Genomic DNA, 17,564 nt, shown 5'->3' with positions numbered 1-17,564 from the left:
GGGAAGGTTACACTAATGGAAGAGTCCTGAATTGTGTAAATTCAGATCCAGCTGACAGCTGGAGCTCAGGTAACTCCTTGGTTTTGTGCAGGAGGTAGAAACTGCAATTTTGGAGAAACATAATTATTCATTGTTTCTATATTATTAAAAAATACACAATTAATGTATTCTGATTATACTGCCCCAGATCTGGGACTTCATTCCCTGCTGGCATCCCGGCCACCATGGAGGCAAACATAGGGACCATTGGTACCCAGCTAGCCGGAGCAGGAGGCATTCTCCAGTGCTGCTTCAATGGTCAGTCCCTGTCTTTTTGGAGAAAAAGCTAATAAACTACACAGAAGCCTCCGCATGCTGGATGAGCAGGCTGATGCTGATGACTAAGGTCAGGTTTTCAAAAAGGCAGAGGATTTGTCTAATCGTTCTTCTGCTGAATTTGGATCTAATGACCTCAGTGGGAAAAGAATTATGTCAACTCTACCTGCTTTTGGAAATCTCACCTTTTGAAAATCAGACTTTTAAGTCTGAGCTTGCAAGTCCTTACTCTGAGCTATAAAACTGGTGAAAAAACAGCCGATTTCACTAAGCATTAAAACAAACCCTTAACTCTTATAGCTCTGAGCAGTCTAATTGAAGTTAATGTTAGTACTACTACAGAGTTTGGAAGGATGACAGCCTTTATAATCATGTTAACTTTTGAAGGTGATCCAAGTAATCACAATGACTGGAGACATTTTCCTTTTAAAAGAAATTTTAAATTGTGTCAAACTTAGATCAAGGGTCAGACTTTATAATGCCTTCAAGTTCTCTAACAGATGCTACTTTCAAACACTACTAAAAGCATTTCCACTCTCAAGTGAAAATTAATATATAAAGGCTTAGAGTAAGACATGTTGTACAGTATTGCATATGATAATGTATCATACAATTTTCAGTTTTAAGAAGGCACAAACAGCAGGATCACCTCCCCGCCTGTTTTTCAAATCTCATTACTCATAAATGATCTGAAGTGTAATGTTCCAAAATCTCTCTGGAGAGAGTCTGAAGGACTCCTTCCTTTCTATGCCCTTCTCCTGCCTCTTCTATTTTCCTTGTGCATTTTAAGCAACCAGTTAGGAATTCTGTACTTTGTCCTGTAGTTTTGAGCTTCTCACTCAAAATGTTAATAGTGAAGCTGGATGGCTCTTTAAAAAGTTTAAACAGTTTTTCATGGGACTGATCACCTGCCTTTCAGCTCCTGAAACAGAAAAGCTGCTCCCACGTTAACCCAGGAGAAGTGCATGGTCAGGAAAAGGCCCTCAGTGTGGTTTTGAATGAGAAGCTGCTAGATGCCTGCTTTGCCAATTGCTTATCAACCAATATGAGGTATTTATAGGAATCAGAGGGGGGAAATGCTGTTCTATGTAAAGCTTTGAATTTTATTTTATTCATTTTTAATTTTTAGACAATAAACTTATGCTGTTAAAATACAAACGCTAGTTGTCAGACAGGTCTCAAGGAAACTGTCCTCAATCCTCCGCTTGTTCAGCCGAGGAAATAAACAAGCACTCCACTAGAAGTGAAGCTTATGGGAGCCTGGTGAAGGCGGGACAGGAGCAAATTCATCCATGCAGAAACTAGGCTGCAGCTAGAAGGAACCAGCTAAAGAAGCCTGTCAGCAGAGACTGAAAAGAAGAGAGCCATGAAGACAAGCTCAGACAGAGCGAGGAGCAGAGAGCATTTATACCCCAATGAACTAACGAGAATTCTCAAAGCATAGGATAAGCCAGAAGATGGGTGGTCTAAAGGCTGAAGAAGAAGGCAGGGATAATCATCATCACTGACTGTGACTTCCGGACATAGCCATCAGACTATATTGCTACAGCACTCCCACGAGGAATTTGCCATATAGGGTTGTCCACTGCTACAATATAGAGATTCATTTTATTTTATTTTTTTTCAGGACAGATTCCTCCAAGACATTCAAACAATGAAATACGTGGGTAGTGCAATTGAAATGCATCACAAAGATGGTGGGAATTTCATCCACTTCAATGAAAATACATTTATTATTACCTGAAAATTACTATTCAAACATCATATGTCACAGTATATCAACTATATCACAGCATATCAGAGATCAAGAATGCTGAGTACCTGAATGAAAGGGAAGAGCAATCCGACTGCGAAGTTGGAGAGCCAGTTGACTGTCCCAGCTATCATGAAAGCAGCTGGCCTCTGAGACTGCTGGAAAAACTCTCCCGTGAGGACAAATGGAATCCCACCTGAAACAGGGTCCAAGAAGGCGGTGATTTTAGTAAACTTCCTCTGCCAACAGCTGCTTCAATAATAGAGATGAACATGCTCTGTGTTACACAACTCAGTGACTAGCACTGCTCTACAGCTCTCTTTTCAAGTGCACACAGGGGCTTCTGAGCCAGTAAAATGTGATTAGTCAAAACTGTACTTTAGAGGAATGTGACATTTTGCTCTTTCACACCACTGTTATGCATCCTTTCAGTGACAGCAACCAGGTAAGAGTATGGAGAATTCATACAACTTCGAGAATACCACATGAGAAGCTGTTTATTAAAAATAAAAATTACTGTTTCTACTAAAAAGTGTGAAATTCTGAAAACTGAGAAATATTCCAAAATACTTTTAGACATTAACAATTGGAAAGACAGGTCCAAAGAGATTAAACAATATTTTTAATAGCTATTGCCCACTTTATTTTAACAATAAGAAGGCAAAACATTTGTCTCTCTATAGGCATACTTTTCATTGGTGTTTATTTAACAAATTCCCTTACTAGTTGACACTTTTGGCAAGGTCTATTTCTCCCATCAGCCAAGGACTCTGACCTTCATAATAACAAGCTCAGCTGAATACTACATTTGTCACTCATGTTTCCTTCCACTTAAACAGTGGACTATTTTGTACGACACTGGCATATTGCTGGCCTCACAATAACCCCCAGGGAGTAGCTGTCTAGTATCTGAAAGTCTCAATTTATTTTTGGCTTCCTTCCTTTTAATAGGATATTTCTACAGAAATATTTCCGTTTCCATAGAATAAAGCATGAATTGCATTTGCTGATTGTATACTTATTTTAGTTAATATTGCAAATCAGACACATATATGCTTGCAGATTTTTTTCACAGCAGTTTGGAAAAATATAAACCTCATGACCTTAGTCAGGTTTTCAATATTCTGGTACTACCAATTTCTACCTCAAGAACTTAATGTCTGCCTTTGTTATTATGCCCTATTTTCTCCATTACCACTTAGCTTTGTAGGCAAGATCGATGTACACATCTATTATCTGAGTCCTTTCTCTGGTTTAGGCACTTTAATAATCAAAAGCATGTAAATAGATACACCTTCTCTCAAAAGTCTCTGTAACAATCCTGCTTCCAAAATACACATAAATTAAGATAAAAACACCACTGAAGACTTGCCCATCCATTGGGTCTTCATGGAGCTCCTTGTGCTCAGTGGCATTGCACTTAAACACATGCACTAGAAGCTGTTCTATCAGCAATATGAGATAGTAACTTGCAAACATGTAACAGGACATGCAAATGACACACAGTGTCAGATATTCCTCTGTTTCAGGTCTTTCAAATGCAGGGACTGTGAATACGAGTGTAGAAGAAAGGCAATGTGATGCAGCAAAAGGCTAGATTATACATTAGTAGGCATCACTCTCCTTTATCAACTAATATGACTTCTTCTGAGAATATATCTACAACTGTAACAAACTCAACTTTCTTTCCTAAAGACTGTCAGTATAAATTACACATTAAAAAGTATACAGCAAGTACATATTTCCTCCTATTTCATAGATAGAAAACAGAAACATGGAGAATCGAGGCCATCTATGCCCCTGTTTAATGTCTTTCTGCAAGCCATATGTAGTACCTGAATTCTTGACCAACAAATGTGACCTCTGCCAATAGCACTTTGACCATGCAGAATGAACAGATGAAGAGGTATAACTATTGAAATTCTAGCAACATATGGTCTATCAATCCTTGGTGGCTTCCAGTATCTATTTTGTTATACACTTGGTATTTGGGTTCAAATCCTAAGCTATGGCAGGCAAAACAACAATCACATCTGTTCTGTCAATATCTGTTTTAAGTCTCAAGTGCCATGCAAGGCAGTGGTTTGCCAGAGCACTTGCCCCTTAGAGAGAAGAAGTGAAGGACTAGAAACATAGAAACCATGTAAGATGATTTATTTATGATCATTTATTCTGTCATGCCTTTGCTGTAGGACAATCTACAGAGGTGTTGCTGTTCTTGTCAGTATAATAAAAAATGCTGTTCTAGATCCATTTAGAACAATACACATTGTACAAGAGAGGAAAAAAGCCAGAGACAAACAAAAGAAATAATAATAAAAAAAGTACAGGAAAAAAAAAGGACAGAAACATATCAGAAAGCATAAATGTTATGGAAGCAAAAATGCATGGGCACTATTTTAAAAAATAAGTTCTTTGAAATTCAGATGTAAATTCTAGATACATATTAATCATCACTAAAACTTATTAGTCATGCTTATCACAAAAGCTCTTTAATTGGAAAAATAATCAATTAAAAAAATAGTAAAGTAAAATAGTATTTTGTGAAGTCTAAAAAGAAAAAAGAAATTAGCACCTCCTCTGAGCTCTAAAATGTTTTGTAAAACAGGAATTGGGAAAGGTGGCTCAGACAGACCTCCAGATTTTCTTATGGCGTAGACAAGAATCTCCATAGCATTGCGAAACAGAGAAAGTCAATCTCTGTAGAGGGATGACTTAAGAGAAATTGTATGGAAGAACCAAGGAGCCTGAAAAGTAATTGGCAGTTTAGCTGAAACACAGACCAGGCCTATAAACAAATAAAAACTGAATGAAGCCAGGTCATTGCTGTATACTGCTATATGCCTGGAAGAGCAGAGACTTGATCGTACTAAGACTCGGAGCAGGGGATGCAAATGCCTGCCAAGAGCCACGTCACTGAGAAGAACACATTCCTTAGCTGAATGAAATGAAATAGAACTTAGGGCAAGTTGAAGGAAAAATGCAAATCCTTAAGACACGAACTGCAAAGGCACCTAAAATCAGCTAAACTCATAGCCCCAGGAATCCTCCCATCCCCAGTCATTTCAAGGTGCAGAGGTGTGCTCAAGGATCCCTTCTTAACTTGGTTTCTTTGAGAAAGAAATCTGGGTGTGTGGGATTGAAGGAAGATGCAATATGCTTTGAGTAGGTCAGCCCAGGTTGTAGAGTATGCCACTACTGTTCGCAGCTACAGGCTTGATCCTCCCTCACTGACTACAAAATCTCAAGATTTTCCACCTTGCTTTTTGAGTAGTTGAGTCATCACAACAATATGGCATCTCACCAAACATTCCTTCCAGTCAGTCTCATTGCAAGGTCTCCTATGAATTAATTGGCTATATGTGTCTGTTCAATGGATGCTTGGAAACCACAGCTAAAACCAATCCAATCAATCCACTGTGTTTTTTGAAACAGTATTTAAAAATTTTGTCATGAGTTTTGCAACCATAATACGTGTTTGAACATGGTTGAAATGGTTTCACCAAAAAGCTAACTGATATTCTTTCTCATGGGGAATGAACCTGGCATTAGTATTTCCACTGGAATACTTTCCACACATTTTTCAGTGAAACAGCTTTATTTTAGCTCTAATCATAAAATAAAATGTATATTAGTATTTCCTGTAGGAGTTTTTCAGCAAGGAAGCTTCTGAACATTAATTTAAACAGGTAATGCATTGACTGCAATGCTTATAGTGATTCATTTCTAATACTTTGTTATTTTCAGCATTGCAGTGAACATAACGGAAGAAGCTCTCAACACACTGCAGTGCCACTAAAGAAAGAGTGTTATATCTGTTAGAATGCTACCTCCACTGAAAATTGCAAATCTCTTATTACAGGCCTTGTATATCAACGGTCTGTTTAATTAAACTAGACTAAGCCTACACAACACAATTTGACATGCAACAAAACTTCTATATCTCTGTATTTTTTTTTAATTTCCTTCCATAATTTGTCCAGTTACACTTAGAGTCAATGTCGCTTGCTGGTAAACATCCAGAATCTGAACTCAATAGTCTTTTATGCATGAAATTGGAATGATAGAACAGAAATAGTATTCTTGCCATACATTCTATGCTATTCTATTCTTTTTTTTTCAAATATATATTTAGATTTGCGCAAGTAGCATATTTTTCTATGAAAAAGTAAGTGCGTATAGTTACTGTTTTGATCAGTGAGCAGTTACAAATACCACTTAGCAGAAGTTACTTGGTTCATTACAAAAATCTGAATACAGAAAACATGAAAAAGGAAGGAAAATGCTGAGATCCTCATTCTGTTTCTATACATTACCTATCCGGGAGTTAAAGTCGTAGATGATTTATGCAATGAAACTTAACAAAATAAATGCCTCATACAAATCAGGGAGATTTATTACATTGGTAAACTGCCCCTAAAGGCAATAGAAACTTTGCATCCTAAGAATTAATGAAGAGAAAGGTACACCCTGAGCCCCCTGCTCATCTCTCAGCACAGGCTCAGGACAAAACTCCATGTATTCAGGCAGCATTTGGCATCTGGTGAGACCTGGGCTTTGTAGTCCTGCAGCTGGAAATGCAGCCAAGTGCCTTTCCAACAGGAGGTCCTGGAAATCCTAAAAACTCAGACTACGGTAAGAGCTCCCAGACTTTTCTGCCCTGTTCTCTGAAAGAAGGAATCTTCAAAATGAAATGCTTTGACAGATCACGCAAGTACTTCGCAACAATGTTCTGTTTTGCTAAAAAATGTCTGCAGCTCTAGACAAGATCAAGTGAAACAGCAGTCGACTGCAAGGCAAGGTATGTAGGTGGAGAAGACTGATACATCCTAATAGGGTTGGGAAATAGAGTACTGTCTCAATGAAAGGCTTCAGTATGTGCAATTCAAATGCAAGAAGACAACTCTAGAGGACAGCTATGGTGGGGAGGAATGAAAGTGAGACAAAGCTCCTGCAAGAAAGCAACCTGGCAAAGCAACCTAATATTCTTCACTGAGACCTCAAAAGTCTGTTTGTATTCAGGCCTTAGCTACCAAAACACAAAAACCCAAACGAACAAATGAAAATGCTGTAAAGTACATACTGTAGGAGAACTGCTAGTGAGGCACCCAGTACAAACTGTGAATGTTTTCCATATCTATAGGTCAACAGAACAAGAATTTTCTAAAATATTTATATTGATCTTTAAAGAGATGCTGTGTAACCTTGTACATTCTATGTGGTGGAATAATACCCCACAAAATAACAGTGTTATGTATTCAGATGGGATGACTGTATTGCCTAGCTAATCCTGTTAAGCGAATTGGGAGCAGAATGTGTGATATGTGTGTACTGAGTCATAGCTTTGTGCTGCAGATTCTCTTATCTGTCTGCAGCTTTCCGCAGAACTGTTGATCTCATGTACTACTGAATTAAGCAAAACAGGCACTTGGCTTGTATAAAACAATATAGTTAGTTAACCACATTAATTTGTACCATCTGAAGAGCTGGGTCTGTTCTGCCTTAGATTAAGGGCCACTTGAACGTAGGACATTTAAAGCTAAGTCAGTCTATGGCAAACAGGAAGTGTACATCACAGAACCAAATTAGAAAACAAAAAATACAGAACCTGGCAAAACCTAGTAATATAGTAACTAATACCTTATAGGTATTAACATTCTAGTTTTTAATACAATATTGTGTGGAAAAGGCTTTTGCATTTAATAAGTGGCATTTGGTTTAGCCAACGTCACTTTAGAGTAAATAAATTAACCAAACAATGGTGTACAACAGAAGTACATATTCATATCCTCTGCAGTAACATCATTAGTTAATATGTTAATTCTCATTTCTCAGTAATTCACATTAAAATGGTTGACATAGCAAGGCTATCAGCTAATAAAGAAACTACAGAATATTCCTTCTATAGTTGCCTTGGTAATTACATTAAAAGTAGATATTCCACATAATTTTGTAATGTAAAAGACATAAGAATACCCTTATCTAAACCATCTGATCATTTCTTATTCAGTGAAATTCTCCTCCTCTTGAGCAATAATTAATGCATTTTCTTATAATTTTTGGTTCCATAAAGCAGTATTCTCAAGCACAATTTCATGAGCACTCATTTACTGACTGAACCGCTTTTCTCTGCAAAATTGTTTAATGAAGGCAAAATACTTATTACATTATTGAAGTACCCCAGTAAGTTCAATACTGTCAAGATATCATCCTTGACAGGAGTTATGATAATTCGTTTTAAATACAGCTGTTTTCTTCAGAGTAATATTTCCAATTTTTCATAATTTTTCCTTTTCCCCTTACCCCAAATCCTGCACATCCCCTGAATTCAGTCAGCTTTGACAGCATAATCTTTTTCACTGCAACCTAGACCTGAAAGCCAAGAGTAAAATACAGTTTTCACCCTAATCTCTGCATCATTTATGCTCTGCATTCACCTCTGAATTGTGCTAGGTCTTCCAGCACAAAATATCCACTAGCTGTTAGATCATCCATAAATGTTTTAACTATATGCAAATTATTATCACACCCTGTTTAAATTATCCTTATGTCCTTCTATCCAGTGTGCTTTACCACTACATTCTACTTCATAAGTTCAAATACCACTTCTTTGATCATATTCCTTGTCGGTTACTCAATTTTATCATCTCTTTTTAGTTCATTCCACCAACTCCACAGCATCAAAGTCTAACAGCATCTAAAATTTTCTCCATCTTGCATTAAAATTCTTTTGCAGTCCTGCTCATCCTCATCTATACCATTTTATATTTGTCTCTTATCCACATCGTTTCTGCCAATCGTTCAGTCCTAAGTTCCAAAATGAAGTCTCAAGTCTGCAAAGGTGGTACCAAACTGTATGTAGAAGTGATGCACATCTTGAAATACCACTCAATAAAAGGATCTGGTGAAAATTAAAGCAAAGCAATCTGTAAGTAATGTAGTCTGGAACTGTACAAGACCAAGCAAATACCAAAACCAAGGGTTTTGTCATGCTAGGGGCAGTTACCAAAATGAATCAACTGGACTACTTCTCTGGTGTTACAGTCTATTAGAGTCATATCTTCCCAATAGGAAGCTACCTAAATATGCTCAATACGAGGTACACTTCACTGCAACATCCCCAAATATGAATGTTATTGCACCATGGTGACAAGGACTGTAAAATATATCAATATTTCTTCATCAGTAAGGAGATCCTAACTAGTTTGTATTGGCCCAAATCAACCTCATTTTCAGCATTTGAGCAGAGTATCGTCACCATTTTTATTTTTAGTTTTTCCTTCTCTCTCTCTCTCCTTCTGTGGGTTTATGTTTTAGTATTAACTGAAGACATCTCTTTTTTATCAATTAGTTGCTGCTAATTGGGTCTTGAACATTTCTATCAAATTGATTTTCCTGTTCTACAGTACACATTTCTAGAGTTTTTAGAGACTGAATGAAATGTAGTGGCTGTTAATACACATGAAAGCAGGCTAGATGATCAAATTGTCTTCTTAGTCTTAATTTTTATTAAGCAGTAGTTGTTTTTTTTTTTGTAGAACCAATATTTGATTTTTAATTGTAATAGAATCAGCAGCCCAGAAACAGGCCATTCTGCTAATTGATTTACAAATACAATTAGTACATAATCTTTTTGGTGTTTTGGTAACACTTTCAGTTTGGTGGAGTTATTTGTGTGATTTGTGTGTGTGTTTTTCTTTCTTTTTCTTTCATATTTTTTTCCTCTTTTTGTGATGTATAGCCCAGACCAGAGCTAGGTGCAGTAGTTATCATGAAACATATGAAAACTGAACATCAATATTACATTTCTACTGTAGCACTAGCAATATTTCGTTTTGCTTCACCATTATTATTCTGTGTAGCTACTAAAGAACAAAATATGATTCAAAAATACACTCAACCTTTAACTACATGTGAATAGTCTTTTAAACATCTGTTATATTTCCAGACTCACTTTATCATATCAGAACCTTAATTATAGCCTGGCTTTCTATTCTGTTTGAACGTGAAGAAAAAATTTCTTTATTTAGATATGACTAAGAGACTTTATGATATAATTCATTTTATAATTCTCTTTATCATTATAGTAATCAGATGGTGATTAAAAATTACTTCTGTTAATATCAACTTATTAAAAACAATGATCTTTAAAAAGGGAGTTCCTACTTTAATAAAAGCAGAGAAATGCCCCTTACATTTTCATCCACTATACGTATAGCAATATCATGGAAATACCTGAAATAAAGACTCGCAAGTGATCAGTCTTAGGTAAGTGAAATGTTCATACATTCACAGCACTATGAAAGGACTAAAAACAGAAAAAAGATCCCTATCTAGTTGAGGCTGATTACTTCTATAATAATCTACTTAAAAAAATACAGAGACACCAGGCATGATTTCCCTGTCATGAATTCAAGATGACAACCCATTAGCACAAAATGCTGCTGGTTGTGAAACTATGCAAAACAGTCTTGAAAACTCAGTGTGGCACATCAGGCTTTCCTCATGAAATCTTTTAACAAACAAATTAATCACAGTAGCTATGCACAATTATGTCATTGTATAGCTGCATTCATCTTGAAGGTTGGATATAGTGGACCAAAGGTCCACTATAGGTTGGATATAGGTTGGAATAGTGGACCAAATTTTCAGAGAAGCTGGGACAGAAGAGTCTCTCTCTGTTCTTCTCCCCTTGTTTAAGATGGGCAACAGACTAAGTCTTCACTGTTTATGATTTCTGGAAACTATTGAAGTTTTTAGGACACTGGGTCTCAAATGACAGTGGTTAAAGAATTTGGCTGCAGCTCCAGAATGCAGAGTAGTACAATCACAGATACTGTGCTGAATAGCCAAAATAGATATAGCAAATAGTGGTACCTGATTGTTACCAAACAGAAAGGAAAACAAATAGCCTGAAGATGACCTTTCACTACAAGTAACAACTTGAGAGAAGACAGTAACAGTCAATTGCTGGCACCTAAATATGGTGGTCCACATTCAACCTCTGTCTCAAGAATTCCCTAACCAGCAGAATGACATGACAGAAATTGCATGGATGTACTCTGGAGAAAGACATGACCTGTTCACAGGTTTCCCTCAAAACATCCGCTACTAGCACTGCATGACGGCAATCCAGATAAAGTTGTAGTCTAACACTTTATAGCAGTTTATGTGTTTTTGTGTCCCCTTTTTGTGTCCCCAAAAGTTTAACTGCATTAGAGTTATGATTTATTTTTTCAACTGAGTGGAAGAACATCAATGGCACAGGAGAACTAAAAGCTTCCGCTCATTAAAGCCTTCCTTAGGTAGACATTACAGGGGATGCAAGGGGATGAGTAATGCAGTACCATTTAATAGTAACTTTGAAAAATACTTAGCAGCTACTTTGATGACTGGACAGGAAACACCTCCCAGTCACAAAAGCCAGCTGTTTTCAGCAAAATTGAATGTTTCTCAAGAAAGTGAATTTTCTAGAGTAGGACAAATAACATCTGGAGATCCAAAAGAAACAGCTGCTAACTCTGTCAAACACAAACCACCAAACTACTTTTGATGTAGTCCTTGTTTATAGATTTGTCCTTCTGACCTATTTTTACTTTCCCCTGAAAGTTTCCTAGTGCCGTTTATTCAGCCTTCTATATTGTGTGGTGGCTATCAAGAAACACTGCCTAGTTGCTAGAGCAACTTCTTGTTGTCACATAAAGCTAGTGATCATTTGCATTTAAATGCTGGTCATGGAGCTTAGCCAAAAGTAGATGAACTGAACTTACAACATTATTTTTGTGTGAATTATGCCTGGTCACAAGGAAAATACATTATTTTTTATTATCTTACATTTATTAGTTCTACAGCTACTGTTCTACATATTTATTAGTTTGCACTTTTGTAAATATAAATTTTTGATACTAATTCACTGAAGAAAAAGTCTTTTTGATAATATACAAACACTACTTGTAAATTGTGAATTTCAAAACTTTCAATATTTTTTACTAGGCATTCTGTATCTACTCCCCATTAATCTGAATAATGTACCTACATCATTTACACATTTGAATAAATCAGTCTTTTAATGGAGCTCTAAACCACATGGATGCAATTTTTTCAGCAGCAAATTTCTTAAGTCTAAGTCTTTGAGTTGTGAGCCATCAGCAAGTAATTAACTATCACTCAGGAAAACACACTAGTTCAGGTAAGAGGAGTGCTCTCAAGTGTCAAAGTGTTCACTTTTTGAAAGCTTCAATTAAGAAAATTTGTAAAATCTATTGTTAAAGGGAGGAAGCTCGTTAAGTTTTCCTGCTGCTAAGAACTCCAAATGTCATCTCCAGCAGTTCCTTTATCCAACAACTACAGTTACCTTAAGAATACTAGAGGATCATTTTTCTTTCGAACTTCCACTAATTATAAAGAATTAAAATCACTTCTCTAACAGAACTGTTAAAAGCTATACTTATTCTATACTGCTCTTTAAAGAGAGAAGCATTTGAACAAAACATAAAGCATGTATTAATCCCAAATATGTGTTGAATTACACTGTCTTTAATATAATCAAGGAACATGTTATCTTACCCTGCACAAAATTCAGTGAAAGTGCAGCCAGATAGAAATTTTTTTTTTTTTTTTTCCTTAACAGCCCCAAAACTCAGTTTGTTCACTGAAAGGCAACTAAAGGAGAAATTCTCATGTGAAGTCCTTAAACTTCCCATTCTTTAATCTCCTTGATTTAGTAGCAGTAGTTGAAAATACTCCTGTCCCAAGTGTAGGCAGTAGCTTGTTCCATCACTAAATAGAAAAGGAATGGTAAATCAGAACTCCTGCTGCTTGGTTCACAGCCCACATAAATTAAAGAAACGGCACTCCGCATTAATATGGCAGGCTCTGATTGCCGGCAGCTGGGAGGCTGAGATGCTACCCGTAGGGCTACTTGTGTTGGATGGATGGTTTTCTGCAGAAATGGAGCAGCACAACAGGGCAGAGGATGGGGCAGAGATCCCTCAGAAAATCTTCAACTGAGACAAATTTATGCTACTTATTACATAATACATATATATCTCCAGGTTAGTATGAGTTATCCCTGATCAGAACTGTAACTCACGTTTGGAATATTTAGCCGCTCTTAGGGCAGCGGATTTAAATCTACTCTTGTTCCCCCAAAGCCTTACAGCTGTTAAACCAAGCCTTTTATTACATACCAAGGAAAACTAAAGGTTATTTCTGTGCAAATACCCTTCTTCTCTGATGCAGGAACTATTTGGCATTATCAAAAGGTGCTTACCTGCTGGAATGACTGTAAAGGTTTCTAGTTTATAGAATAAAAGATCCTTTGAAAATTAACCTAAACTTTGAAATCTACAACTTATTAAATTATATATACAGCAACACAGGTTTATTGGTTTCTTTTTAACACGATATATTTTTCTAGTATAAAGAGAATTTTTTTTCCACACAAGCAAGCTCCAAACACTTTCTCAAATTGTACTAAAAGAATGGCTCAGTGGGAAGCCATAAGCATTAGAAATTCTTACATCCCCCCTCTAAGTGGAGAAGTTAAAGCATCACACAAAGCTTCTGTAAATGCCTATTTCAGGTGATAATACTGACACTGCCTTTCATTTCAGTACTTTTATGTCTACACGTGTGCTATCACACCTTTGTTTGTGTTTCACATCCAAGATAATTTTTTTTTTCTTCTCTGATGACATTTCAGATTGAACAAACCTCATGACTTTCAAAGTGACCCTTTTATCACAGTCGCTCTGCTGTCAATACAGCTGTACACTGGCATTCAGAATAAGAGCACAGACTGATTTAAACTTTAAATACCAAAATATCTTTGATACACCTCAGGGCGCAGAAATGATTTCCTCTGAGTCTACTTTTGTTTACTTTATAATGTCAATTTAACGCATGCTGAATATACCATTATCATGTTTCCACTGTGTCTATATTGAGCTGTACTAGGAAAAACTTCACTCACGTTCAATAAACCATGACAAGCATGTATTATAAAACTCAGTTACAAGACAAAACTCTCAAAACAGAGACAAAAGCTAAGTGAAATATTTTTCTGAAATGGTCTGGTCTGTTAATGTTTCTTAGCTGTGCATGAAAGTGCAATCAGTACTAAAAGCAAGAGTTGGAAAATGAAGATTCCTCAAGCATAAAATTACTATTTTTTTCAAATTCCATCAAAGACTGAATTTTAGTGATTTCACTTTTCTGTGATGAGAGTGCGTCTCTCACCATGTTTCTCTGGAAACCTACTACTCATCTGATTTTGCCGTCCTGATGCATACTGAACAGGAACTTATTTTATAAGAAGAAATTGAAGGGAAATCACAATGATTCACTTCTGATACTATTCACACTGAATTCAACCTCACACAAACACCACTAACATCAGTATTTCTTCTGAAGGGGAGTGTTACTCACCCACAGAAATACCTATGGGATTTTGGGCCAGAATAACCATTTTGAAGATGTTACACAACATAAGACAGTAAAGTCAGATGCCCTGAAAATACCGTGTAAGGACTAAATACATACTCCTGCTCTCTTCTCACTGAAGCTCCACTGAATTAAAAACAAACAAACAAAAAACAAACAGGCACTGATGTAAGTCATGGGCTACATGCTCGACATAATGACCAGCTAGAAAATCCTCTCTAAGAACATCTTTATCTTTGCAGGCACAATGGCTTTTTTGACAAATGGAAGCAAAGACAGATTTTATACAGAGGATCTACTTGGAGGTAGAGTAAGAACACAGGACTTGGAGATAAGGGAACACAGGATCAGATTAAATCTAGGTCAAATCCCATACTCAGCTGTTTCAGGCAGTATTTCATACAGTTGTTTTATAAATTTATAAAGCTTGTTTGTTTAGTTTCTCCTTTTGCTATTTAGTTTCCCCTTTTGCTGTTTCCACTGCGCAGCTGAAACGGAACTCAGCTCCTGCAGCGGTTAGGAGTTTTCTTCCAATTTCTACCTGAATTTTTTTCATGGCTAGCTAGCACCTAGATTCGGGATTTGTTGTTATTTTCCGCAGTAACATTTGCCTTCAGCTTATTCTCCCTTCTCAGTGTTGTTCTCCCTTTTGCTCACGTATTTAGAAACAGAAAACGTACTCTCAATCTTCTGTTTTGTTAAACGTTATGAAGTTATTCAGTATCTTTTCATATAAAACTTCACCTTCACAGAAGCCTTTCTTTGCAGCCTTCCTGTGCAAACTGCTCCATGAGCACTTCTTTGCTCTAACAATCAACTTTAAGTCTTTATCACACAAATGATGATGTGGCACATGACAGTATAATGCATATTTTTCACATTAGAATACAGAGAGATGATACATGGCAATATGTTAGGACTCTAAGAAAAGATGTAAAAGAATGTGCATATAGTGTGGTAACATAAAACTGTCTTTTAAATGAATTATAGATAAAATGGAAATAGCTATAGTGAAGTTTTCCATGTGATACTTATAGATATCATTCTTATATTCTCCCTTAAATAACATTTTCAGACATCCTTAAATCCTCACTCTGCTCCTTATTTTCTAAGTCTCTTTTACGCTCCAGCTGCCTGAACATACGCATCACCTATTACAAGAAATGAGAATGATAAAGTGAGTCTTCAGCCATATCACTAATCTCAGACTTCAAGTGCTACCAAAATAACACAAGTTCCCCACACAAAGATGGCTTGACTTATCAGGCAATAGATAAAAAAGCAACTTCTCAGATTTCTGAAACTTTCCCTACGGTTACTGCTTGTGATAATAAAAGGTGTTTTTTTTGTTGTTTTGTTTTTTGCTTTTTCCTTTCAGAGTGCTCCAGGTAACACTTGGGCAATGTCCCATGGAGGAAGGAATGTTACCACAAACCTGCCTGTACACACATGGCTAACCTCCCTCTGAGCTAGAGGGGTCAAAGGAAGGGCAACACAGACATGTTTTACACCTCTTGCTACAACAATAAGGTCTTGGGATATTTGTACTTATTGCCAATGGTAAAATATGTCCAGTGCTCAAGTTTACTGTTTTCAGCATCACTGAATTTGCAAAGGCTTGATTTGAAAGATATAATACTTTTTCAGTTTCTGAAAGAAGGTGATAAAGGAAGGACTACATTAAAGTCAGGAATATTCTTAAAACAGTCCACATCCTACCCTTCATTTAGTTGTTTTAAAGACAGACCTCATAAATAACCTCCTCAGCTGCAGTACCACCTCCTCCATTTATCAAAACTGGATAGAAGGATGTAAACATGTAAACACAATGGTCTTCTAAAGAAGAAAGATGAATAAATCTCTTCATACAAAGACAACTTATTGAATTGCTTTATGCCAAGTTCCCAAAGAATCAAGGTCTTGCTGTATTTTTTGTCATGCTTATTTCCATTGGGAAAGTTATCTGTAAATCCATGCCAACATTGCTGTAATCCCCAATTACAGTTGGTTTTCTTTTTCCCCACATGTACCACCATCTTGAGTGAATCTCTTGACACATGGCAGAAGAGTCATTTTCTGGTTCAGAGGATGAATATTTAAGTGTTTTAAAGAAATTGGAACAGCTTCAAAAACAGAGTGAAAACCCCTTATCCCAGCATATAATACAGCCTCCCTGACAGGTGGTATTACACCTCCACAGAAAACTGTCTCTGGATGGATTGGACATATCTTGTGTAAGCTGGTTTATTGTTGTTTGTTTATTTGTTGTTTTTTGTAGTTTTGTTTTTTTTTTTAACTGTCTAGTAGATTAAAGGACTCAATTTCCAGCAGCTTTGTAAAACTACCTCAAATTCCCCAATACACATACATACATATAGATATTTTTCAATTCACCCAGCAAAATAAAAAATCATCTGCTTGCACAGCAACTGCTGCAAAGACACAATGGGTAGACAGGGAATTCAAGTAAACAGACAGAAATAAGCTACACTTTTCCTGTTTAAGTCCGATTTTATTGTGGTTTTCCTGAATTAGACATTGATTCTGCAGGCATAGTTCAACATGGTAGTATTATTCTGTGTCCATGAAGAAGCAGCTATATGGATTTAATTGAGAAAGTGGGAATAACTATAGATGGTTTTAGCTTTTTTTCATTAAAAAATATCACTTAAGACAAGGTCAAAGCAGGAAGACGTTTTGCATGTACCTAGGCCCATCTATCATTAACTAAATTTCCAACAAGTTGCACAGTATTTGCTCACTCAGTCAAGGCATTCCAAATCAATACATTTGCTCTGAAGCTGAAAGTCAGCACAAATGCTTTGTGGAGATATTGAAACTGTTCTCTAATTAAATTTTTTCTTTGATTTGTTTTCTGTATTTCTCTCTCTCACCTTTTTTTTTTCCTTGTTGTCTCCTTAGGAACGAGAAACAAACTCATCAGTCCTTTCTGTTTACTCTATATTGGATGACACTTCCTCAGTTGAAGCATACTATATATTAATTTCAGGTCAAATGTGTGACCATGAAAAACATTTCCATGCAGCTTTCA

At 36.4% G+C, this 17,564-nt stretch overlaps 1 protein-coding gene across 1 annotated transcript in view; it reads right to left on the bottom strand.

Moving 5' to 3' along the window:
- SLC2A9 (solute carrier family 2 member 9) overlaps nt 1–17,564 on the bottom strand; it is a 100,969-nt gene that overhangs the window by 15,549 nt on the left and 67,856 nt on the right. Inside the window, exon 11 of the mRNA XM_050710672.1 lies at nt 2,137–2,264. Coding sequence (XP_050566629.1) covers nt 2,137–2,264 — 128 coding nt within the window. The remainder of the gene's footprint in view (nt 1–2,136; nt 2,265–17,564) is intronic.

Source organism: Cygnus atratus, chromosome 4 (genome assembly GCF_013377495.2).
Source record: "Cygnus atratus isolate AKBS03 ecotype Queensland, Australia chromosome 4, CAtr_DNAZoo_HiC_assembly, whole genome shotgun sequence".
Classification (NCBI taxonomy): Eukaryota; Metazoa; Chordata; class Aves; order Anseriformes; family Anatidae; genus Cygnus; species Cygnus atratus.
The sequence above is the reverse complement of the archived record's forward strand: the minus strand, read 5'-3'. Positions and strand labels throughout refer to the sequence as shown.